This window comes from Gnatocerus cornutus, chromosome 4 (assembly GCF_029298725.1).
Source record: "Gnatocerus cornutus isolate USDA-ARS CGAHR chromosome 4, icGnaCorn1.1, whole genome shotgun sequence".
Lineage (NCBI taxonomy): Eukaryota > Metazoa > Arthropoda > Insecta > Coleoptera > Tenebrionidae > Gnatocerus > Gnatocerus cornutus.
Window position 1 is genome coordinate 6,670,461 of NC_142236.1, and position 25,775 is coordinate 6,696,235.

General features: G+C 37.3%; 3 protein-coding genes across 5 annotated transcripts; 2 read left to right on the top strand and 1 right to left on the bottom strand.

The window, feature by feature from the left end:
• Window positions 1-336: 336 nt before the first annotated feature.
• Window positions 337-8,406, top strand: LOC148176274 (mitochondrial-processing peptidase subunit alpha). Its single transcript, XM_088034809.1, has 7 exons — window positions 337-488; window positions 534-819; window positions 3,538-4,101; window positions 4,147-4,352; window positions 4,403-4,568; window positions 7,854-7,986; window positions 8,038-8,406. The coding sequence occupies exons 1-7, from the start codon at window positions 433-435 to the stop codon at window positions 8,211-8,213; spliced, it is 1,587 nt and encodes a 528-aa protein (XP_087890935.1). The 5' UTR covers window positions 337-432; the 3' UTR covers window positions 8,214-8,406.
• Window positions 8,252-22,657, bottom strand: Haspin (haspin). The gene is made up of 7 exons (XM_088034804.1): window positions 20,066-22,657; window positions 19,888-20,019; window positions 16,246-16,417; window positions 11,477-11,653; window positions 8,952-9,219; window positions 8,604-8,902; window positions 8,252-8,552 (listed from the first exon to the last, which is right to left on the bottom strand). Exons 1-7 carry the CDS (start codon window positions 22,515-22,517, stop codon window positions 8,360-8,362), a joined length of 3,693 nt encoding a protein of 1,230 aa, XP_087890930.1. The 5' UTR covers window positions 22,518-22,657; the 3' UTR covers window positions 8,252-8,359.
• A 247-nt stretch (window positions 22,658-22,904) lies between these two features.
• On the top strand, window positions 22,905-25,167 carry LOC148176276 (serine/threonine-protein kinase 11-interacting protein). 3 transcript variants are annotated; one of them, XM_088034807.1, is made up of 3 exons: window positions 22,905-23,051; window positions 23,097-23,767; window positions 23,890-25,167. In XM_088034807.1, the coding sequence occupies exons 2-3, from the start codon at window positions 23,102-23,104 to the stop codon at window positions 25,030-25,032; spliced, it is 1,809 nt and encodes a 602-aa protein (XP_087890933.1). In that variant the 5' UTR covers window positions 22,905-23,051; window positions 23,097-23,101; the 3' UTR covers window positions 25,033-25,167. The 3 variants fall into 3 exon arrangements, with proteins under 3 accessions (XP_087890933.1, XP_087890932.1, XP_087890934.1); XM_088034806.1 differs by having other exon boundaries at window positions 22,905-23,048; XM_088034808.1 differs by having other exon boundaries at window positions 22,905-23,044.
• The last annotated feature ends 608 nt before the right edge of the window (window positions 25,168-25,775 follow it).

The following is a 25,775-nucleotide window of genomic DNA, read 5'->3' on the forward strand; positions in this document are numbered from 1 at the left end:
GGTTATGAGGGAAAGATGTGGCATTGTTTTGCACGCGCCGAGTTATTGAACTCATCGAAAGAAAGAACAAGAAATGCGTGTCTTCGGACTTGTGGTCACCGCGAGAGATGGAAATTAAACGAAACCAAATTGGGGTCGTTAAATTTGAGGGTGCAATTACGCGAAAGAGGTAATTGCGACGTAACGGGGCTGGTAATTTAACAATTTTATGGTAACCAATTCATTTGAAGGATTGTATTTTGGTTCTCAAGAAAAAGAAAGCGCCTGGGTGGTATGCAACCAATTATACGCCGCGAATTAGTTAGTTAGTAACTATATTGTCAAAAGTCCCTAGAATGTGCCTAGAATTTACTCCGTCAACTGTCAAAACTACCTGTCAAATTGTAGTCTCATGTCGAAAGTGCCCCAAATCTAGCAAATCACCCCCATTTCATGACAATGGCACTATACAAGCAGTTCCAACGATGCCTCTTAACCTGCAAAAAGCCGTAAGTCGCCGGAATTTCCTTGCGCAATCTAACCTCACTTTTTAGTGTGTGGGGCTGCACGAGCCGCAGCTTCGTCAACAAATCCGATAAAGTGACAGATATGCCCCCTATGGACAAACCAGTGGAGAATCTGCCCACCCCCATTTACGCAACTTTACAAAAAGAGCACCAAACTACCCAAGTGACGACTTTATCAAATGGTTTGCGTGTGGCCTCAGAGAATCGGTTTGGGGAGTTTTGCACTGTTGGGGTGGTGATAGATTCGGGGTCGCGGTATGAAGTGGCGTATCCCAGCGGGATTTCACATTTCTTGGAGAAACTGGCGTTTAATGTAAGTTTTTTTTTAACATTTTTATCAGATGCGGATTTAAACAGACGTGCCCTTGGGTTTCATTTGAGAAGGGCTGTATGTAACCACAATTTTATAGTTTTTTAGATTCAAAACTGTGAAAAGGAAAAGTTTAGGGTAATTTATAGTTATTCTGAAAACAATCTACACAAATAAGGAGGATTTAAAAACAATCTGGAGGAAATATATGTAGAGAGAATCTAAGAGGCCAAGAGAGTATATAGAAAGTCTAGGGAAAATCTAAGGAATATTTGAACGAATAAAACAGTCTAAAAATAATTTAAAGAAAGTTCAAAGACGGTGAAAGAATAAGTTCAAGAAAAACTTCAAAGAATTGAAAGTTCCTAGAGAGATTTCAAGAAAATCAGAAAAATCTAAGGAGAATCTAGATAATCGGCCTAGAGGCAAATATGGATAGAATCTAAAAAAACATTCAAGAAAATTTGAGGACAAATTCAAAAAATCTCAAGGCTTTAAAAATTATCTTAGGACAATAAAAAAGAAAATCGAACAATAATTTAAGGAAAAATCTAAAGACTCCAGGTGATCTAAGAAAAACTCAAATAAGAAAATATAGAACTGGACCAAATCATACACGAATTATAAAGAATCTATAGATAATATAAAAAGAACTAGAGACTACAGAGAATCTAAAAAGAATTAAAATAATCTAGAATTAGAATTTGGAAATATTGAAAAAATAAAGAGGTTAAACAAAATTAAGAGTATCTGAAGAAAAATCTTGAAAATTTATTTAGTATTTCGAAAGTTTAAACAGAGCAAAGAATTTAAGAAAAATCTAGAAATTAATTTAGACAATCCAAAAAATAATTGTACAGAATTTCAAAAAATTTAAAGTAAATTAAGTAAAGAGAAAGCATCTGGAGACTCTTAAGTCTATGAAGCTTCTTCTGATTTTAAGTGATTCATCATTTTCTAGGGTGCCCAGGGCCTTAACCGGACTTAATCCTCCTCTGATTTATATTGATTTTCACTGAGTTTGAGTTCGACTTTGTATTTCCTTTCTCAGTTGTCTTCTCTTCATTTTTTTTTATTTTTACTAAATGGAAGTTTCTCTCATAGTTTACTGTATTAATATAGATATTATGTTTATTATTTTTTATTATATTTTTGTGTGCTTATATCTTTTCTTAGTTCTGATTCATCTCCTTTTTATATCTCAACATTTCTTTTTCTCCTTATATTTTCCTGTTTCTGCAAAATGTTTTCTCTGCCTCATCTCATGCTTTTTCTTTATGGTTCATATAGTTTTATTCTCCTTTTTCTTCCTCTCTCTTCATGTTTTTTCTTTTATGATAATCCACTTTCAAAATTCTTTCATACGCTTTTTTATTGTTTGGTACCCCCATTAATGTATTTTTATTTTCTACTTTATTGTACTTTATTGTTTTGTTCATCTTTCCTGCACGTTTTTTTTTGTGACTTCTTGAATTCCTTTTCTCTACAACTCCTAGCATTAGACCTTTAAATTTATTTCTTTTTCTATTTAAAAAAAACTTGGATCTTTTTCTATTTTTCTTCTGCTAGTTTGTCCTTTTTATATTCTTTATAAACCTGTTTCTGCTCTCAAGTGAATGTATTTTATTTTTTATTCTTTTTATTTCATGTCAACTTGTCTTTCATTTACTCTTATTTCACCTAATTCAAAGTTTTTCTTCTTCATGTTATCGATTATTTCATATTTTAATGTGAGACTTATATAATTTGCTTTCATTTTATTTCTTTCATTTCATATTTATTCTTTTGCTTTTGTTCTTTTTACGTAGAGCTTGTAGATCTAAATTTCTCTCATTAATAACTTATTTCCCTGTGAAATTGAACATTTCTACATTATATTTTTGTGTGCTTCTTTTCTTATTTCATTCCTTGTTTTTATTTCGGGTTGTTACACTGGTTCTTGTGATTATTCTCTTCCGTTTCTTTTTATTTCCTCTAAATATCTGTATCCTTTTTGTGTGCTCTTCGTTTTTAATTTTATCTCATTTTCTCGTTCGTAGGAGGCTTTATCTTCGTTATTTACTTCATCTTTATTTTCTTCTACTTTCTATTATATTCCACGTTCTTATTGAAAGTTTGTACTTCTCATTCCATTTTTCATCTTTTCGTTTCTCTTCATTTCTACCAAATCTAAGTTTCTCTCCTTATATTATCTATGTATTATTATATTATTCTTATTATACTCTTTTGTGATTCTCTTCTTTGTATCTTTCTGGTTTCTTTCGCTGTTGTTTATTTCTCTCCCCATTTCTTTTTGTTTTTATATTGCTTGTTTCTGCAAAATCTGTTCTTTCCTTATCTTATCTATTAAGTCTTCCTTTTTTTTATCGCTTGTCTGCTTCGTTTCTTTTATTCTTCTTAGTTGGTTTGTTTCTTTCTCGTTTTTCGTTCTTTTCGTGTGGGACTAACAATTCCACCATTTTACTTGATCTTCGTGTGCACATTTTTTATCTCATCGTTGTTTTGTTCTATTTTTTTTTTAATTTTTGTTTTTCTCATTCTTTTTAGTTCTCCATAGCCTCACCATTTCTTCTCACTTCTGCAAAAATCATTTTTTTGGTTTTACTTGATTTCTCTTCTTCATTTTGCCTCTAAAGACGATCCATGAATGATTTAAAAAAAATTAGTATCCATTAATTATTAATCCACCTCTGATTTCGACTGATTTTCATTGAATTTTAGTCGACGGTGTCATATCCGGACAAGGACGACATGTTGAACAAACTGGAGAAGCACGGGGGCATCTGCGACAGCCAGGCCTCCAGAGACACTTTCATCTACGCCGCCTCCGCCTACACGAGCGGTTTGAACGACGTCATCCAGTTACTAGCCGAGGCGACGCTGCGGCCCCAAATAACCCCCCACGAGATCGACGCCGCTCGCCAAGCCATCAACTTCGAATTAGAAACTTTGAACATGCGCCCAGAGCAAGAGACTCTTCTCATGGACATGATCCACGCCGCCGCCTATCGCGACAACACGCTAGGTCTCCCAAAGTTGTGCCCTCCGAAGAATTTGCACAAAATCGACAGGGAACTGCTTTTTACGTATTTGAGCCAACACTACACCCCCCAGAGGATGGTGGTGGCTGGGGTTGGGGTGGATCACAACAGGCTCTGTGAGGCTGTTCAGAAACATTTCGTTGATAACAGGCCGATTTGGGAGAGCGAAAAGGGGCTGTTTAACCCAAAGAAGAACGTCTCGGTGGATGACAGCGTCGCACAGTACACAGGGGGGCTCGTTCAGGTAACCATCGGAGTCCTAAAACTGTTTTTACGCTTTTGGTTGCAGGAGGAGTGTGATATTCCGCAGTTTGCAGCAGCGGGGCTGCCGGTACTCTCCCACGTTGTTGTGGGGTTGGAAGGGTGTTCCCACCAAGACCCCGATTTTATCGCGACGTGTGTTTTAAATATGATGTTAGGGGGTGGAGGGTCGTTCAGTGCTGGGGGGCCCGGAAAGGGGATGTACACGAGACTGTATACAAACGTTTTGAACAGGTAAAAACGCCCTTGGGGCGACTTTGGTACGATTGATTTTGCCGTTTTAGGTACCATTGGATGTACAGCGCTACCTCATACAACCATTGCTATGCAGACAGTGGTCTTTTATGTATACACGCGAGTGCGCCCCCGAATAATGTCAAGGAAATGGTGGAAGTTATAGTTAAGGAAATGGTGAACATGGCAGGGGCGGTTAATAAACAGGAATTGCAAGTGAGTAGGGTGCAGAGAGCGCTTTTACCGGCGGATTAAGTTACTTGTGTTTTTACAAATGGTGGATGCGCCGGGTTTCAACCATTTTCCTTCAAAATACGTGCAGAAACTTCACATTTTCTTCATTTTTATTTTACGTTTCGTTCCCAATTTTATCAATTTCGACCTTCTGGTGGTTTTGTTACTTTGTATTTTTGGAACTCTTCCTTCTGTTTTCTCATCTCCGATCTTTCTTGGCTTTCATTCAACTCTTATATTGTTCTTTCTTTTCGTTCCTTTGCGTCATCTCTTATACTTCTGTTAGTGTCAATTCCTCTCACATTGCTTTGATAATAATGTTTCTGGATATTTTATTTTGTTTTGATCATTCTTCTTTTTTACATGTTTACTCCACCTTCATGCACTAGACTTCTAAATCTTTTTCTTTCTACTTAGTTTTTTGTTTTTGTTTTTCATATACAGGGTGTTAGGTAACGTTACGGCCATAGAAAAAGGGGTGATGGAGGCAGCTGTGAAAAGTAATGTTTCGAAGTTTTTTTCGGGTTTTCTTGAACCGTTTAAGAGCTGGAAGGCTTTGAATGTGGCCAATCAGGGAACAATTTGCATAAGGTTACAAAAATTTGAATCAGAGTTACTGAAGGAAATTTTTTGTTTGACGTCTAACTGACAGTTCTTATTTTTTATCAGTGGCGTACTTGTTCCATTTTTGTGGACATCACAAATCAAGTTCGTCAAAACGAAAATGTGTTGGGTACAATAAAGGAAACATTGTTGCGTCGTTTACAATTATGTGTTCAACAAGATGGTGGCCATTTTGAACATCTATTGTAATGTTGTTTTATTGCCTGTTTTTTGAATAAAATTGCGTTGTTTTTCCCTTTTATTGACGCCACTGATTTAAAACTTCAAATGTGACGGGAAAGTGACAAATTATTCGTTTGATCCGAAAGCTACTTGGATTTCTGTAAAATTGAAAAATTATTTGGAGCCATTCTATTGGTCAACTTTAAAGCCTTGTAGCTTTTTAACTAAAACGAAAAAAATGAAATTGATTGCGGATTCCGAGACAGTTTGCCTTCCTTAATTACCCATTAGTCTATGGCCGTAACGTTACCTGACACCCTGTACTTTTGCTGTTTTACTCTTCTCCTTCATTTTATTGATTATTTCATCGTTTTCTGTGAGACTATAAAAGCTTTCGTTCGGCCTAATTGTTTTTCTTGTTTGTACGTATTGCGTATTCGTGTTATCTCGTTCATTCTTCATTCCCTATGAGATTTAACAATTATTAAATTTTTCCTTACTCTTCTTGGTTTTAAGTTCTTCCTTTTTTTTTGTTTAGGTTTATCTCTATTTCTTTTCTCCAGCTCTAATTAGCCTTTTAATTTTTTTCTTTTTTATTTTACTTTTCTTCCCACTTTTATGAACTTCGTTTACCTACTTGTGGTTCTATGGTTCTCACTTTGATATTTCTCTTCTTTTTTGCATATTTGTAGTACTTATTGCTTCAGTCTTTTGGTGTTTATTTCCCTTTCTTCTTTCTGGGTCTATTTACTTTTTAGAGTCTTCTGTAAAGTTCAAAGCAAGTTTGTCTTGTTTTCATTTCTTACCTACGATTTTTATTTTCACTTCTGTTCGCTCTCATAATTTTTCTTTTTCTTGGTCGTTTTTTATTGTTCTTCTAGCTGCTTTTTCATTACTTCTTGTCCTCAATAATATATTTTTACTTTTTATCTTGTTTTGTTTATTTTTCTTTGCGTTTTTTATTTTTTTCTGACTTCATGAATTTCTTTTCTTTTTTTACTCAAGCACTAGACCTTTGATTCTTCTTCTTTTTAGATGTTTTTTTTTTTCATATTTTCCTTTTCCTGTTGGTTTTCCTTTTTTATATTCTTCATAAACCTATTTCTGTTTTTTAAATGAATTAATTTCGTTTTATATTTTTTTTATTTTTTATTTCATGTCGTATTTGTCTTTCATTTACTTTTATTTCTCATAATTCTTCTTTTATTTTAATTCTTTCATTTCAAAATTTATTCTTTTGTTTTTCTTGTTTCTACGTATTGATTCTAAATTTTCCTCTTCCTTTTATCTCGTCTTTTTTTCCTGTGAGAATGAACATTTTCTCATTAGATTTTTGTGTGCTTCTTTTCTTATTCCATTTCCTGTTTTGTTTACTTTTCTCGTTTTTATTTCGGGTTGTTGTACTTGTTTTTCTGCTTATTTTCTCCCGATTCTTTTTATTTCTTATGAATATTTGTCTCTTTTTTGTTGCTCTCTTCTTGATTTTTAAATTTATCTCATTTTCTCTTTTAGTTCCATATGTACATGCTTTCTTATTCTTTTTTACTCCCCCTAAATTAACGATTTTCTTTTTTATTTGAACATTCCACCTTTTATTTCTCTCTTCTTATATTTTTCTCAACTCTTTTTACATATAAAAAATTAAACTTTCTCTTAAATTTCATTGTTATTAGACTTCTGTACCTCTATTCTCATTTTTCTTCACTTTGCTTCTCTGTATTTCTACTAAATCTGAATTTCTTCTTCGTCTCTTTGATGTATTACTATACTTGAGTGATCCTTTAATTTGTGTCTTTCTAGTTTCATCCGTTGCTCATTATTTGTCTCTCCAGTCTTTTTGTTTTTATTTGCCTGTTTCTGCAAAATCTGTTTTTTTGGCTTGTCTATTATGTCTTCACCTTGTGTTTTTCTTTTACTTCATTCTTCTTAGTTTCTTCCCCGTTTTTCTTGATTCTTCTTCTTTTCGTCCGGGACTTACAATTTCACTTTTTTGCTAGACCTTCGTGTGCTCATTTTTAATGTGTTTTGTCTCATTCTTCATTTATTTTGTTAGTCTTTTTTTTCTTTTTTCTATTTGTTTTTTCTTATTCTCACCGTTTCTCTTTATTTTTTATTAAATAAAGGTCTGCCCATTTCTTTAAAAATTTGCAAAATTTTCTTTTTTTTTTGGTTCGACTAATTACTCTTCTGCATTTCGTTTCTTATTCCTTCTTCCTGTGTTCTTATGGGATTTACCACCCTTCTTTGTCTGCTCATTTCTTTCATTTTTTTTTCATTCTTAGTTATTTTGTTTCTTTCCTGTTTTCCTTGGTTCTTCATTTCTACTGCGTCGCTTGCTTTTTCTTTTCCTACAAGACTGTTGATTTGTCTTCTTTCTAGTCCCATTTCTACATTCCCGCCTTTTTTCTTCGTTTTCAAATCTGTATCACTCGTTTCTTCTCAATGGTGGATGCGCCGATTATCAAACAATTTTTTTTCCAGCGAGCGAAAACTCAGCTCCAGTCCATGCTCCTGATGAACCTGGAATCTCGCCCCGTCATCTTCGAAGACATCGGACGTCAAGTCCTTGCGATAGGTCATCGGAAGCGACCACAATACTTCATCAACGAAATAGGTAAAAGAAATTATAACCAAAAGGTGTTAACTTCTAAGTTTTCTCTTCCAGACAAAATCACCAGAGACGACATCCAATCGGTCGCCAAACGCTTACTCAGTTCGCAACCTTCAGTAGCCGCACGAGGAGATCTAAGAAGAATGCCAGCTCTAGAATACGTCCAAGCAGGTTTGATAGACAGCAATGGTAAAATGCCTAGTGGAAGAAAACTGTCGTTGTTCCGATAAGTTCTCATTAAATTATTGACTGTAAATACACCAAATAGTTCTTTTTGTTAAAGTTAATTGTTTTATTAAATACAAACATTAAATTACCATCTAATCAAACAAAGTGAAATAGAAATCATAAAACCATTACAAGCTGTACAAAATAGTTAAAAAAAATCCTCAATAAACTCTGTGACACTCTTGTACGATAAAATCTCGTCCTTCATATTGTTCAGCTTCTCCAAGTATTCCTTATGTACTTTGCTCTTCACGTTCTTGTACCTTAAAATGGGAACCTTGTCCAGAAGGTAGTGCAACCACAACACGTTGGAGTACGGCTGGAAGTGTTGCCACTCATTCCTAGAAAAACGAACGTAGTACACACACAAACCCACGTGACCACCAACTTACCCGTTGCCTTTCTGCATCAACCTGTAGATCTCAAATTGATAATCGCCTTTGGCAGCAAACAACTCGTTATCAAGACTCAAATCATTAAAAATAACAACTCCATCGAACTCGATCCTCGATAACGTGAAATCAATAATCGCGATTTCAACACCAGTCGATTCGACTTCGATCTCTTTTCCGTTAACACGGTACGTCAAAGTTTGGTTTTTATCGCAACCGCTGACGAGGACGTTGCCCCAGTGGAGGTCACGATGTTCGAATTTCAATTGAGATTCGGCCACAGCCAAGGCACATGCAGTCTGAGGGAAAAATTATCAATTTGATTTTGATAGTGATAAGAAGACTTACTTGTTTAAACATAGCGAAAGCCTGTACGGCGTTGTTGAAAACAAAGCCCTCTAGATCTTTGCCGCCGTTGGCTAGTTCCAAGACTATGTACATTTGATCAGAGGGAAACATCTGTGGAGAGTCGTTTTCAGAGCCTCTGGTCTCGTCGTAGAGGTCCCACAGGTCTAGAAGGCGGTCGGGGTAGTTGCCTTGTAAACAACGGACTTTTTGGACTTCTGAGTAGCTCGTGGTTGTGTTCTTTTTGTTGTTTCTCAGGTTGCTCAACTCCCTGGAAGAAAGAATTGTTTGGTTTTAAAAAGGTGGAGACAAAAAATCTGCAGCCTATATAACTATCAAAAATGTTCAATGGAAATCCTAGAGTTGGAAGAGCATGAAATAAAAATAGAAAAACAAATAGTATTGAAGGTTCACAAAGGAAAAGGATTACAGAAAATTGATGATAAAAGGAAGAATGAAGAATTTAAGATAACAGAAGAAGCTAACCACGAAACAAGGAAGAAACAAAATGATTAAAAGGACGAAGGTGCGAAAACGCAAACAACATTTTTCAAAAACATAGAAGAAACAACAAAAGGAAGAAATATTTGCAAACTACAATCAGAACTAAAAAAAACAATGAGGGAAGAATCATTAACAAACAAGGGAGTAGATATCCAAGAAACCAGGTAATATAAAAAAAGGATGAAAGCTCAAAAACAACGGTCGCATAGGAAATGAAACTACGCAAAAAAAAGAAGTGATCTAAAAACTAGATGGTTAAAGGAAGGATGAAGGTATGGAAACGAAAAAACGTCAGTACAGATGATAAAGGGAAGAGAAGAAATGAAAGATGATGAATAATAAGAAAAAAGAATGAAATGACAAACAGAAGAAATAAGAACAATGAGCCAATAATTACAAAGAAACAATGAAACCTAGACAATACAAAGAAGAATGAAGGTTGCTAAACAAAAATGGCAACGACAAGTAATTACGAATAAACATAATAACAAGAGAAAAAAAAAGAAACGGGGAGCTAACAATCGTCAAGAACCAACGAAGATGAAGCCCAAATAATTTAGAGAAAGATGATGACACAAAAATGACAATAAATTTGGAAAATACGAACAGATACCATCGAAATAAGAAAAAATTGAAGAATAACCATGAGATAACAATAACCAAGAAACGACTAGTAAAAAAGAAAGATAAAGACAAACAAAAATGGTTCTTTGGGAAGGAGAAGGCACCGACAAAAATTTCGAGAAAAAGGGAAATGAAAATTAAAGAAGAATACAGGGTGATGAAAAAGGCGCCTGTGCTACCCTATCATGTTTCCAGAGTCCAAAATTGAAAACCAAAACAAAATTTGTGCTTTTTTAACTAAGATAGAAGCTTTCTTTTATAAACGATCAAACTCTGTTTCGATAAACTTTTTATAAGAATCACATTGTTAGACATCACATTTTTTACAGTTGATGATATTCTGAGTCAAAAAACGGACAAAAATGCTTTAAACCAAGTTTTTGGAACTGTTAAAAGTGCCATTTCTTAGCTTTGCAGATTTTTTCAATGTTGCAACATTGTAAAGCTCTTAGTATTAGTTGCTTAGTTACGGATACTGCCGAATGTAAAATTTTATTAGAATGGGTTGAGCGGCATTGCGAAGTTTTTCCTTTAAAAAAAATCCATATTGTGAAAAGGAATGAGTTTTAATTAATTTTGCTTTGATTTCTGATATGGTTTAACTGAAGAGGACATGGTACTTCCACTCATGGGCGCCTTTTTTTCATCACCCTGTATAAAAAAGGAAGAGGGAGGTATGAATACTACGAATGCAATAAACGGAAAAAGAAGCCGTGAAGAACTGATCCAAGAAAGGATGAAAAGATTATGCGAATGACAACAGCAATTATATTCTCTGGCAAGGTTCTAATAAGAACGAGAAAAAAATGTTTCCAAAAGGAGAAAAAAAAGCCAAGAAAAATGAACTAACAATCAACAGGATAAAAAAGAAAATAAAAAGTAAATAATAAAAACAGAAGGATAAAACCACAGAAATTTTTGGGAAAAAGCAACAAAATAAAAATTAAAATATAGAAACAATAAAAAGTAGGCCATCATAGCATTAAAATAAAAATAATAGAATATTAAAACACTAGTTTCGTAAGTCATTCCATGGAAAAAGTCCGCCAGACTGTCTTACAAAGTGTCTTTTGCGCAAGTTTTTCTGTTGACCATTTGAAGTTTTCATTTTCCTTTAACAGTAAAGTTGGTGTCAACTGTCATCAAATGACATTTATTATTGAATTACTTTCATTATTTCGACAACCAATTGATAGAAGTACGAACCATCACAAACAATTAAAAAACAATGCTACAATGGAACTCTTAAAACACCGAATCAGATAAAATATTTAAACTGCCAACAGAGTGACCAAGAAGGCAGGAAATAGAACAAAAATTTCGCTTAACTATAGAAGAAATTGCTCGCTTCGCTCGCCAGAAGTAGAAATCGCCTAACTTATAGTAATTTTTCTACTTACATCGATATGACTATTTCCGATAAGATCTCCTCGAATTTCTTCTGTCTTTCCCCGTTAACGATGAGGTCGCCCTCTATGGGAATGATCTTCATGACGGAAGTGCCCCCATTTGGGTTTCGATAGAGGAAGACCTCGCCATAGACGCCTTCCCCAATTTTCTGACAATTCTGAAGGGCGCTGAAACAGAAAAAAAACAGTTCATTTCACATTTTCTACAACACAAAGTGGATATTCCCGAGATCAAAAGGACGCGCCCTTGATCCCTTTCCCAATTCCAGTAGCGTGCAGCAATCTCCGGATCGATTGAACTGAACTATCAGGTGCAAGGTCGACCCTGGACTTATTTTTAGCAATCGGACGTCGGTAATAGCAAAACCGGGGGGTGGTAAAAATAGACAGAAATTCAAGAAAAACCGAATGACAGCATTCTAGTTTAGCCAACAAACATATGAAGGTCGAAAATATTTACAGTTGGCTTTGTTTGGAATAAACACGTCAGGTGTTCAAACAAACTAATTATTTTATTTTTGTTCCAACAGACGCAGTTTCACACCAGTTACTCGGAACTGATAATTCGATAACCTTTTTAATACCAAATTCCAATAAATCTGTCTAAAAATAACTGTCCTCGATAAAAAAAAATGAGTTCAACAGATAAAAATCTTCCATGTGGTGTGTATTTCTGACTCATTCCAACAGTTTAATGCGCTAACGATAAAAACCATCGAACCACACTATTGTGTACAAATTTTATTGAACTTTATTGACCACATTTAGATTCCACACGCGCTAAAATTAACAGGAAGTCCTTTTTATAAACGCGGAAATCAAGGGAACCTTGCCAGGATATTTTTAACTGTTCTGTGCTCTTTGCGCAATTAACGACGTTGTTTGCGTAGTGTGATAATTCGAGAAAACGAGGTTTAATCAGTGGTTACTTTGTTCAGACGAAAGGATTTCAAGTTGATTTGCGGCGACGCAACTAAGAAAACAACAAAGAAATTAGTATCAACAAACGGTAATTAAACATGTCTAAAGCCTTGCTTTTGTCGAGTTATCGTCCACGTCGTGCAAACAAGGAAAGCAATGACACTCTTGGAGAGTTCAGAGGTTTAGACCTGAACCCCATGAAGACAATTTACATTTAAAACTGAATAAACAAAGATAAGAAAGAAGTAAAAAAAAAGATTTGGATGCGACTTTTCTAGTTGTTATTAGAATCACACGTCATATTTGGAATCTAATGATACAGGGTTGCATATGATCGATTCGACAGTTATTTATTTAAGATTTTTTAAGAAGGGATGATTAAATTCATTGTTTTCCCAAGTTGAGGCTTATAAACGTCATACTATACATGTATTCTATAGCTTGCTTATTTTAACTATAGATACATATAATTTAGTTAGTCCGAGCCTCTCGAACGCAAGCTCAGACGAAGGCTGACGAAATCACAAGGAAATCAGGAGAAGTTGAACGAAATCACAAGGAAATCAGGGGAATTCAGACGAAAACACAAGGAAATCATGTCATCAATAAGAAATCACAGAAAATAAGGGGAATTTGTTAGGACATCAGGGGTAATTAATAGGAGAAATCAGAGGATATCACTAAGAAATCTGAGAAAGTCTGACGAAATCACAAGGAAATCAGGAGAAGTCAGACGAAATCACAAGGAAGTCAGGAAAAGTCAGACAAAATTACAAGAAAATCAGGGGAAGTGAGATTAAAACGGAAGGAAATCAGAGAAAGTTGGACGAAATCACAAGGAAATCAGGGGAGGTGAGACGAAATCATAAGGCACAGGTAAATCAGGAGAAGTTGGAAAAATCAGGGGAAGTTAGACAAAATCACAAGAAAATCAGGGGAAATCAGACAAAATCACAAGGAAATCAGAGGATAACATACGAAATCACAAGGAAATCAGGCGAAGTACAAGGAAATAAGGGAAAGCAGGACGAAATCACAAGGAAATCAGGGGAATTCAGACGAAAACACAAGGAAATCATGTCATCAATAAGAAATCACTACAAAATAAGAGGAATTTGTTAGGACATCAGGGGTAATTAATAGGGGAAATCAGAGGATATCATGAGGTTATCACTAAGAAATCTGAGGAAGTCTGACGAAATCACAAGGAAATCAGGAGAAGTTGGACGAAATCACAAGGAAATCAGGGGAAGCTGAACGAAATCACAAGGAAATCTGGAGAAGTCAGACGAAATCACAAGGAAGTCAGGAAAAGTCAGACGAAATTACAAGAAAATCAGGGGAAGTGAGATGAAAACGGAAGGAAATCAGGGAAAGTTGGACGAAATCACAAAGAAATCAGGGAAAGTTGGACGAAATCACAAAGAAATCAGGGGAGGTGAGACGAAATCATAAGGCACAAGTAAATCAGAAGAAGTTGGACAAAATCGCAAGGAAATCAGGGGAAGTTAGACAAAACCACACGAAAATCAGGGGAAATCAGACAAAATCACAAGGAAATCAGAGGATAACATACGAAATCACAAGGAAATCAGGCGAAGTACAAGGAAATAAGGGAAAGCTGGACGAAATCACAAGGAAATCAGGGGAATTCAGACGAAAACACAAGGAAATCATGTCATCAATAAGAAATCACTACAAAATAAGGGGAATTTGTTAGGACATCAGAGGTAATTAATAGGGGGAAATCAGAGGATATCATGTGGTTATCACTAAGAAATCTGAGGAAGTTTGACGAAATCACAAGGAACTCAGGAGAAGTTGGACGAAATCACAAGGAAATCAGGGGAAGCTGAACGAAATCACAAGGAAATCTGGAGAAGTCAGACGAAATCACAAGGAAGTCAGGAAAAGTCAGACGAAATTACAAGAAAATCAGGGGAAGTGAGATGAAATCGGAAGGAAATCAGGGAAAGTTGGACGAAATCACAAAGAAATCAGGGGAGGTGAGACGAAATCATAAGGCACAGGTAAATCAGGAGAAGTTGGACGAAATCGCAAGGAAATCAGGGGAAGTTAGACAAAATCACAAGGAAATCTGGAGAAGTCAGACGAAATCACAAGGAAGTCAGGAAAAGTCAGACGAAATCACAAGGAAATCAGGCGAAGTACAAGGAAATCAGGGAAAGCTGGACGAAATCACAAGGAAATCAGGAGAAGTCAGACGAAAACACAAGGAAATCATGTCATCAATAAGAAATCACTAGAAAATAAGGGGAATTTATTAGGACATCAGGGACAATTAATAGGGAAAATCAGAGGATATCACAAGGAAATCAGAGAAAGTTGGACGAAATCACATGGAAATCAGGAGAAGTTAGGCGAAAACACAAGGAAATTATATTATCAATAAGAAATCACTAAAAAATAAGGGAAACATAATAGGACATCAGGGGCAATTAATAGGGGAAATCAGATGATATCACAAGGAAATCAGGGGAAGTTGAACAAAATCACAAGGAAATATGGAGAAGTCAGTCGAAATTACAAGGAAATCCGGGAAAGTGAGAGGAAAACACAAAGAAGTCAGGGAAAGTTGAACGAAATTACAAGGAAATCAGGGGAATTGAGACGAAATCACAAGGCACAAGTAAATCAGCAGAAGTTGGACGAAATCGCAAGGAAATCAGAGGAAGTCAGACGAAATCACAAGAAAATCAGGGGAAGTCAGACGAAAACACAAGGAAATCATGTCATCACTAAGAAATCACTAGAGAATAAAGGGAACTTGTTAGGACATCAGGGGCAATTAATAGGAGAAATCAGAGGATATCACGAGGTTATCACTAAGAAATCTGAGGAAGTCTGACGAAATCACAAGGAAATCTGGAGAAGTCATACGAAATCACAAGGAAATCAGGAAAAGTTGGACGAAATCACAAGGAAATCAGAAAAGGAGTCGCATTAAAGCACGCTATTTATTTGAACTAGATGTAGAGAGTCTAAGCTTTCTTATTCGATCAGAACTGCTTAAAATGAATACGGATTTTAATTTTATCTAGCCGTATATGTATTCAATAGCAGCTTTAGTGGACAAAAAGCAAAACACCTGCTTAATAATTTAAAAGAAATATTCTTAATTTCTTTAAAATTTTAACATTTTCTATATGATACCATCTTTGTAATTAGTTAAAACATTCCTATGACCAAAAAACTGTACTAACAGCATATGCAAGAAGTTTAATTTTATTACACAATGAACACTTTGGACATTGTGACCTTGACTGAACATTTGCATCTTGAAATTTGGACTGTCTAGAACTTTGACCAGGTCCCCAACTAAAGACAAACAGTTTAAAAAAAAAAAACGTATGTCGTAGTGTACGTCATACAGAACAGAATAAATTGTCAACAATATTATTATTCACAATTTCTAAACAATACACGCATCAATAAAAATGTAAACTAGAGGCCTCAGCAGGGACTTTCAACATCTTCAAATAAATAAACATAATTTCATTAAATAACTTTGCTCAATGCTCAAACCAGACGTACGTTTTCCACTGCAAATTTTTCGGAACAGACTGTATCAAATCAAAAGTATGTCACGTAAGTTCCATGACGTCACAAGTCTGCTTTTTCGAAAAACCTTCCATTGTGATGTGAGTTATTTTAGGGCCCCCTTTCTACGAAACAAAGTAGCATCACCGTTCGACCAATCGTTGCGCAACAAAGTCGCAAAATCGAAAGTTTTCGTTTCTAATCAAGCAGCTTTCTCAACCTCATTAACGTAAACAAAGAGACATAACGGTAAATGAACAGTTTAAAGGTAAACTCACCTCGGCGGATAGCACTCGTCGAACCTCAAAACCTCCGTTTGACCACATCTTCGCAGGACCACGTCTCTCGCTGTGACTTGTAGACTTTTCCCGATTGAACTTCTGGCATTTAACGTAAGACTTCGAACGCTATCATCCAAATTTTCGAGTAAATCTTCTCCTTGCACATAACCTGGAGGAACGGCGTACTTCGTTATGCACATGCAACTGTTTTCGACTTGACGTAACGTAGCCGCAACGTATTGCATGCAACCGTGACCAAATTCTTCCGTAGAACAGGTTAAAAAAGGGGCACTCACGTTAATTTTGGATAAACGAGGGAAAAAGGAGAAAAAAACAAAAAAGAAACGGAGTTTGTCACTTGAAACTTTGGAACTTCCCGAGGTTTTGCGCGGATTGCGATGCGAGGACAGAACGATCTAGTTGTGACGCGACGCCACGCCAAAACTGAGGTCACGTGAACGGAACAGGCAAGCGCGATTGGACGAGAGAGTGAAAGACGAATTTCACAGAATTATCAAACGGAGATTGCCGATATTGTGAGTCATTTTCCAGGAATTAAGTTGAATCATTCACGCGAGGGATTTCGCAAGATTTACTTGAAATCACGCCATTTACCAGTTTATCAAACGGAACAACCACGCATGAAATTTTGGTGATTTGAATTGTTTTTAAGTGTTGGTAACACCGTAAGGCCACAACTGTCATAATTATGACGTTTCTTTACATGAATTATGTTAAATCTCAAATTGCCGCAGAGTTACCAACACAATTCGAATTTTTCACACCATCCGATTCCCAGATCTTCACGATTGTTTTTTAATCAGGAATAGAAAATAGGTTGGTACTCCTGTCTCTTTGGGGTTAGAAAATGATTGATTTGCAAAGATCTGTCACAGTTGGATTGATTTCAAGATTTCAATTACGATGTAGTGGCTATTTTCATAAGCAGAAATACCAACATGAGATCATTAAAATCCCTCATTAATTTTTGGGGATCTCATAAAAGTACTAAAGTGTAGCTCATTGCCATCAGTCCACCCTCTTGTGTAAATTTTCAAAAATTCTTGGATGTAAATGAGACTTTTAATTCTTTAGGGAGAAAATTAGGGGAAAATTGAATGTCGCAAGTTTTAAGGTTAACATGTTGTCCAAGTGGAGTGTATTAATTAATAAATTAATTAAAAAAATTTGTTGTAAAAGAGAAATTTCAATAGAGATTTAACAAGTTTTCTCAATCTTGCGCAAGACGATTAGCGTCTACGCATATCCCAGTTGTGTCAAAGACAAACTTTTGTGTTGCCAACTGCTACCGATGAATATCACTAGGGACTGCTGCCAACTTAATTTTTTAATAAGTGGACCGTTAGTAATGAGCCTAAGTATACCTACAGCAAGATACAAAATCTTAGACGTCATTTTTCTGACGTTTCAAAAATTTGAGTGTAGTCTGTGCATTACTACTGTCATTGTCATTATTGACGTTTAAAACATCAAAGTATCGTCATAGTGTTGTCAATTCAGAATTGTCATGACTGAAGTATTTAAAGCCGATAAAATTAGAAGTCTTTTTAGTACAGAGTGGCATGATCTACAGTCAAATCCTTATAATCATGGAAACACTGAAAATTCTAACCATTTTAAAATAAAAAAAATAAAACTGTCAAAATTGACAATGCAAAAAAGGAAGGTTACCAATTGTAAAAGGGGTTTTACACCATGTGACAATTAGATGACATTGACGTCTAAGATTTTTTGTCCCCGGCTGTATATTTTATGGGCTTGACTTGATAAACATAGCAAAATTTTTATACATCAATAAAATCCCTAAAATTTAGTGAGGTTAAGCAATAATATGGAGTGCGGGCACTACCGCCTGTAAATTATGCAACCTCCCACTCTGGAGGATCAACAAACCGTGCCGTTCCATTTAAATACCATTGAAAGCGTTGTTTAGATGCAGTATTTAATTATTTTTGACTGTGTTTTTACTATGGTTGGGTTGAAATCTTTTAATATGAATTATCTATACTGCCAATGAGTTGTAATTGTTTATTTTAGAACACTTTTGGCGTAATTAGTGGTCCAAAAACGCCAACGAATGACGACTTTCCAAATTTGATATTAAAAAAATCGCAAAAAAAGTTACAGGCGTTTGTCACTTGACGATAAAAATTAAAATAAAATTAAAATATCTGAAGATTAGACGAAAAAATAATACAGTGCTTTGTACTTTAAATGAATAAGCGTTTATCTTCCTTAATTTTAGAAGAAAAAATTTGAAAATGATAGATTGTCCACGAGTTTTTGAATACAGTGAACTTTTCCTTGGTGTTGGAGTCTTCGATTTTTAAGAAAAGTTGTTCAGAAGACATTTCTTACATAATTTCAACTTAAAATTCATATTTGGATTTTCTTTAAATACTAAAATCTTTAAATTCGAAAGATAATGATTGATAATGAAATATTATTATTTTGTTCATTTTTGCTAAATAAATGATTTTGTTTATTTTTTAGTTCGCATAAAATTATACTTAATGGGAACTCAAAATTTAAAGTTGAAAGTGGTTCAAAATTGTGTAAGAGAGCATTGACAACATTGTATGTACTAAAGAATTCATGGCTCATTTTGGTTCGCCAATTCTTATTATACAATGTATTATACTGCTTAAAAGAATTGTATGTGATAAAATAAAAATTGGAAATTTTTCGTTTAAAAACTCCTCATTTGTTATAAATGAACTTAAAATTTGATTCTAAGCAACTTCTCTTAGAATAATACCTAACTTTTAGAGATACTCCTAACGCGAAGAAAATTACAAGAAAATAATTTAATTCAAAAAATCCTAATAAATTGAATTTGCCATATTTGCTGTATTTAGTATCGTCATGGATTTTGCAAAGTTACAAGTTGCATATAAATAGCCCTAAAAAGAACTTTACGATTTTATTAAAATTTAACTTAATATGCCAAAAATTAATAAGAGATACCAGCTTGTATTCTGGCTAAAATTAAACATTTACCATTCACTGGTAAGGCAATACATTTTAAGAAGTTGCAACCCAACTACAATACAAAAAATGATTAAATACTGCTTCTAAACAACTCTGAATGGTATTTAAATGGACCGGCACGGTTTGTTGATCCTCCAGAGTGGGAGGTTGCATACTTTACAGGCTGTAGAGCCTGCAAAACTCCATGCAAAACTTTACTACAAACTCTGCAAGGCCTCCTAGACGGCGTTCAGAAAAGTTGTAAAAGATCCTATTAGGCATATAAAAGCTTCAAAGGCTTCAAATCCCTATAATTTCTTAAAACCCTTTCCTAATAAGCTTTGAAATTTGAAAACTGTTGGTATTCCTGCCTATTATTGTAGAACTTATCTTTGGCTGTGTGACATTACGCATCTTAATGACAGTTCCAATAGTTGGTAGATACAGAGCTACCAACAAGTAAAACAAGCAAGACACTAAATCTTTAAAATTTGAAATCGGTTGGTTGTTCAGCCTGTCACAGAATTTGAATGATTCGCGTAAAAGTCACGCTCGCTATGACAAAACTACCAACCGCTTTAGGGACCCTAGAATCTAATTTTAGCGTTACGTCAATTCTCACCCGCACCCCACAGCCCCCATACTCACAAACACTAGTCCTTGCGTAAGAGTCCAAAAGAGACAGCCTACTCGGCTTCTTGGCCACAGGTACAATTTGCGAGCGCCTCGACACGTCCCAATCGAATTTTTTTCGTACAACACAATTCGCACAGCGACAATCTACAATCAGACATAAATACACGAACAAAACAACAAAATATCTTACCAATGGGACACCCTCTCTTTGGTAAATCCACCAGAACCGAGCTCCGCCTCAACAACGACAACGACCGCCTGTACGACTTCCCCGGTTTCAATAGAATATGTTTAAAAACCGGCGTTTTGGGAGCTATGAATTTGTCTTCATCAACAATCGAAGTTTCATTAACATTAGAGAGATTCTGGGATTTCCTCGGACTCTGTCGGGGAGTGGCTCGTAGGCGTGGCGTACTGTGTAAGCGGGGCGGAGTCTGCACCACTGGGGAAGTGTAGGAATGATCATGATTGATCTTTCGTAACGCGTCAATACAGGAATGCACGCCCCTCCCCAAAGAAATGTTACTCAAAATGATGATCTTCGAATCCGGATTGGTCTTGGGGGTTTTCAGGGGCGTAGCATATTGCAAGTGGGAGGTGTGAGATTTCGGATATGGCGATTTGAATGGCGACGGCGCAAAAACGCTGTCGTCGCTCACTGTTATCACACTAACGTTTTTGGCGTTGCTTTGAGGACTGGTGTAGCCTCCGTGGACAAAATTGTCGAATTCTTGGAGGTCTACAGTCAGTCCGGGCTTCGATACTTCTGGTTCTTCTTCTAAAGTCGCTTCCTTCTCCGAGCTGAAATCGAAAGATGTGGATTGAACTTCATTGGAATCTTTCTTCAGGTTGGTCTTCTTGGTCCTGGAGCGCAGACTCCTTTTTGGGATTGGAGTACTGCTAGATAGTCTAGTCCTTTTAGATCGTGTGGCGCGTCTTAGAGAGATTTTTGGCTTTGTTTCTCCAGCGTCAGTAGAAGAATCGAGTTGAGCAACAGAACTTCTGAGATTTGTTCTTCTTCTGCTAGTTCTATTAGAAGGAGCAGGTTGAGGCACGGAAATCCTCGATTGCAATCTCGTCTTCCTCTCACTGATTGAAGAATCCAGCTGAGACGCTGAGGAACTCCGAGACTTCAAATTTGTTCTTCTGCCACTAGATTCGCCCCTGGACGAGCTTCTAGACTTCAAATTCGTTCTTCTTTCACTGGAAGGATCTTGAGATGCAGAAGATCCATTAGACTTCACTTTTGTCCTTCTTCTGGTAAAGTAACAGTGAGATGAAGAGGAGCTTCTCGAATCTACTTTAGAAGCAGAAGAGGTTCGAGATTTCGCTTCAGATCTTATTGGTGACAGTATAACCACCAACTTCTTCGAGTTTCTTCCTTCAATTCGAGCCGATGTTTTGGTCCTGGTACTCTGGATGGTCCTCCTCGACCTCAAACTCGTCACAGTCCTCCGTTGAGATTCCACCCCACTATGAATAGTCGCACGAGTTTTAACTCCTTTCGCGACATTTGTACTTCTTCTATCAGGTGTCTTCTTATTACTACTTTTCCTCGGAACTTTCCCCACAGACTTCCTCCTAATAGTAATCCTCCGATCACACTTAAAACTCGGAAACTTTCTCTTCGCCTTCCCATAATCAAGACTCGCGCTATTGAAAAAGCTCTGAAGACGATTTGACTCCTCCCACGAACTACTTTGCTCCTCCTCTGTAAAACCACGCAGCTCCGTGCTCCTCCCCTCGCTTGATTTCCGCCTATCAAAGTTACGAAGGTACACCTTTGGTGAGATCTGAAGCTTCCAATCGCGGCTTCGCGGCGAAGCGGTTAGTATCTTGCGGCGCCGCCCCTTAGTGTCGGTCTTGCGGGTGGACCTCCTCTTAGGCGTGTCTTCTTTGGGAAAATTGTCGTCCCATTTTCTGATATGGTCGTACGATTTCTCGATCAGTTTTGACGAGTTTGAAGAGTCAGATTTTATAATGGGAGAGATGGAGTCTGCGACGATTTTCTGAGTCGGGGGGATGGCGGGGGTGCTTGAATGGACTACTTGGCGCTCTCTGAATGTCTCTGAGAACAACGGGCGGTATGGTTGGTCAGTTGAGACCTCGTTTTCCGTGATTTTGGGGAGTTGAATGTAACTCAGAGACGAGAAATTCGGTTTCTTCTGTTCTTTCTCAACTGAGATGCTTTTAGTTATCAAGTCTTTATCAACTGAGACTTTTTTTGAGTTGTTCTCGAGAACAGACGTCTGCTGGGACTTCTCAGAGACTTCACTAACCACAAGTCTAGTGCCGCTCCGCGTCCTCGTCATAATAGGCGAGTGAAAACTGATACTCTTTGTAGCATCACTGCTTGAGTTAATTTTAACCAATTTACAAACTTTCACGGGGTTGTAAACCTTCCCTCTCAATAACCTATCAAAAGTGTTGTTTGGGGTAACTTTCAGCGAGTCATCAGTGAGGTACTCCGCGGTTCTGGGGGGTAACTCTTTTACTTTGAGTTTGGCTTTCCTTCGACATTTCAACCTTTGCTTGAGATTCTGAGCGAACAGAGCGTTGATCGCCTCTGCAGATTTCGTGCTTTTGTTCAGTTGCGCTCGGGTTCTCTTCTCGTAAGTCTTCACAGGCTTGTGTGAAGGCATTTTGAAACTATTTCATCCTAAAATTGAAAATACAACACTGCGCGTTTGACATCACTGAGCACTGACACTAGGGACTTTCATCACTGTGACAGACGTCAAAGTGACATTTTAAATACTAGAAAAAATGTTTTTAATGGTCTTAGGGCTCCCATAGGGACACATTGTACACTCACCGAGCCAGGAACGCGTGGGTTAGAAAAACAGCGTCTCCAAACACGAAATTCGGCGTTTGGGGTGGAATCTAGGGAGTTTAGCGGTACCAACCGTCGTGGATGGAACTAGAAAAAATTAATTTTCTTTGTATTGAAGTTATTAGTGACATTAAAACGCCCCGAACTCAACTCGGGAACGTCCGAGGACCCCACACTAAACTTTTCGTGGTACTTTCGGACAATTTGATACCAATTTCAGTGACACATGTCAGTTGTCAAGTTGACATCTGTCACGAAAGTGAGGTTATCTCCTGATAAGAGAATGCTGCAAATGTCCTCACTGGGGCCCCCAGTCAAGTTTATGAAGACGTAGTAGTATGTTGTAAGTACCCCCTTTGATAGAGCCGCGAATAACCTGGATTTGTAGGCACGATGGAAAGCGCCCATATTACCACACTTGCAGCTCAGATTCGGGGGGCTAACCATCACAAACCCAACGTTTTAACCCTCTCGAAACCCACCCTTGCATCTCTATTACAATCTTTTAGCGCAATCGATGAACAATCCACCTCTTTCAATGTGAAGCAGCCCCATAATCTCAAAGCGGAGCTCCAACGGGACCTGCAGTATCTCAGCAACTACATCCACCAAGCCAAGACGTTGAAATTGTACAGTGAAGGCTCCGATGATGAACTCCTCAGCATCACGAAATTTAAAAACGTAATTTCTATTGAGTTTTCGAAACTCGACGTGAATACGATAAGGGGGCTGCAGGGGCTACGCCCGCAACTGCACAAATTGGTGTGTCAGAAGACCCCGAATTCGTTAAGCGATGTTTTGAGTAACTGTGGGGGCGATCAGACCCACCAATACGTTTGGAATGAGCTGAAGGAGGCGAGTTTCATCGGGAGCGGGATCGTAGAACTGGGGCAGAGTCTCGAGTGCGCCCCCTGGCTACACACGCTGGATTTGAGCCATAATGAGATCACGAATTTTGAGGCTTTGAGTTGTCTCCACAACCTCAAGTGCTTGAATTTGTCTTACAACAAGTTGGAAACGGTGTCGGCGCTGAGGGGGCAGATTTGCAGCCGTTTGCAGGTAAGGATTTTAAATTTCCCGCTTTTGATTGACGTTTAATTCCAAGCGAATTGTCACCCAGTTGGTGATTTTAGTTTTTCCCCTAAAGTCGGAGGCGCGCAATTTGAATTGTTTTTTCTTAGAACTTGATCCTGAAGAACAACTTCATCGAGGATCTCTCGGGCCTCCGCAGCTTGACCAATCTTTGGGTGCTGGACTTGGGCAACAACTGTTTGGTCGACCACAAATGTCTTCTTACTCTTTCGCATCTGGCGACTCTCCAGTGGTTGAACCTCCGCAACAACCCTCTGAGTTTCCACCCCAATCACCGCAACAGAACTTCCGGGTACCTCCACACGAACACAGCCTCCACCCCTTTTGTGTTGGACAACACATCGTTGACTAGAGCCGAGAAGCGCTTAGTGGGGTCCTACTACCCCCTGCAGGCTAAAAATAACAGTTTTGCCACCGACTCTGTTAATATTAACACGGAGAAAGTAAGAAGAGTCCGCGAGGTGGTAATCGAAGAAGAGTCTTCAGTGAGGGAAAGCAGCGTGCCGATGCTTCCTTCAACTCCGCAACAGTACCTGGAAACGAAGCGCCAGATTGAGGATCTCCACGAGAAGTTCGGAGAGTCATGGTTGAACTCCCAGAGCGGCTTATTGGACGTCTTGGGGTTGGAAGGCTCCTCGGTGCACCTCTCGACGAGCCCCTATGAAGCCGACTTCAGTATCTACTCCGGGGAGTTCACCAAACACGTTCCGAAAGTCGAAGAAGCCGTGGAAGTCCAAGTCGAAGAGAACATCAACGAGGAGTACAACAAAGAAGACACTCCAGAGGTCTCCTTCGACGACCCCGACCTCGAGGAAGAGAGCATTTATCTCGCGACAGTCAAAGGAGAAACCGAGCTTGTGTTCATCGTCGTTGGTAAAACGCACATCTCCGAAAAAGAGTGCTCAACCAGCGACGAAAGAGAGAAGTGGCACGTGGACAGCATCCTCACGTGCGACATTATAGACGATGAACGTACCACCGTGCAAATCGACTTCGAAACGATGAGAAAAGACAGGAAACAACGAATCTACGTCTTCGAGGATGAGATCGAAGCTTTCGTTGCTTGCGTGAAGAACAAGATCAATGCGAAGCCCAAAAAAGGAAACGATGTCATGTTCCAGTGCATGAAGTGTTCTTCGACTTTTCCGAAGGTCAAAAACGGGTCCATTTTGGAGGAAGATACTGTGGTGAAATGCCCAAACTGTGATAGCACACTTGTTGTCGAGGAATAGTTTTTGCTACATTTATACGGAAAAGACTGTTTTATTTTTTATTTTGTTATGTCGTATTGTATATTTTCTTGGATTATTTTATATATTCGTAATGGCATTTGCGTATTGCTACTAATAAATGGTACAAACTAAAAGTTTTGCTTTTTTGATCGAGATGACAATTCGCATTGAAGTGTCATTAAATTCAATGCGAATTGTCATGTTGGTATGTTTCGTATACCAACGTAAAATGAATAAGTCTGAATCTCCCTAAAAGAGTCTAATTAATTTCTAATGGTCCAACACTTGAAAGTATTAAAAGGCATTCCAAAGTATGAGGAAGACTAAAAGATCTAAAGACCCTGGAAGCTTGTAAGTTTAAATCATTTAAATACTAAAGGATTTGAAGACTTCCTAAAGTGTCTAAAAATTTTAATAAATCTAGAAACTCCAATTGATACCGATTTTGTGCTGCTTCTATACATGTGTTTAAAGCCGTTCAAAAGGACCGAAAAAGACGCTAAAATTTTCCTAGAAAGTCAAAAAGTTTGATAAATCCTTTTAGTACAAGGTGTTTATAAATGTTTCTAGCATCAAGCGTGGCTCTGGAATTTCTGCTCTACACTGCAATGTTATTCTAACTATCTTGAAAATTCTTTATAATGTCACTTACGTCAACGACATTTCAGATACGGTTTTGTGACCAAGTTTATGATTTTCAGGTTTCAAATCACAACTAGAACAGGTTTTTTTTAAACCTACTT

Coding starts and splice junctions, on each gene's coding strand:
- LOC148176276 (XM_088034807.1), top strand. CDS start 23,102: ATGGAAAGCGCCCATATTACCACACTTGCAGCTCAGATTCGGGGGGCT. Junction 23,768..23,889: donor AGATTTGCAGCCGTTTGCAG/GTAAGGATTTTA, acceptor GTTTTTTCTTAG/AACTTGATCCTGAAGAACAA.
- LOC148176274 (XM_088034809.1), top strand. CDS start 433: ATGACAATGGCACTATACAAGCAGTTCCAACGATGCCTCTTAACCTGC. Junction 4,569..7,853: donor TTAATAAACAGGAATTGCAA/GTGAGTAGGGTG, acceptor TTTTTTTTCCAG/CGAGCGAAAACTCAGCTCCA. Junction 7,987..8,037: donor ATACTTCATCAACGAAATAG/GTAAAAGAAATT, acceptor TTTCTCTTCCAG/ACAAAATCACCAGAGACGAC.
- Haspin (XM_088034804.1), bottom strand. CDS start 22,517: ATGCCTTCACACAAGCCTGTGAAGACTTACGAGAAGAGAACCCGAGCG. Junction 11,654..16,245: donor GACGAGTGCTATCCGCCGAG/GTGAGTTTACCT, acceptor TTTCTGTTTCAG/CGCCCTTCAGAATTGTCAGA. Junction 8,903..8,951: donor CTTTCGCTATGTTTAAACAA/GTAAGTCTTCTT, acceptor TTTTTCCCTCAG/ACTGCATGTGCCTTGGCTGT.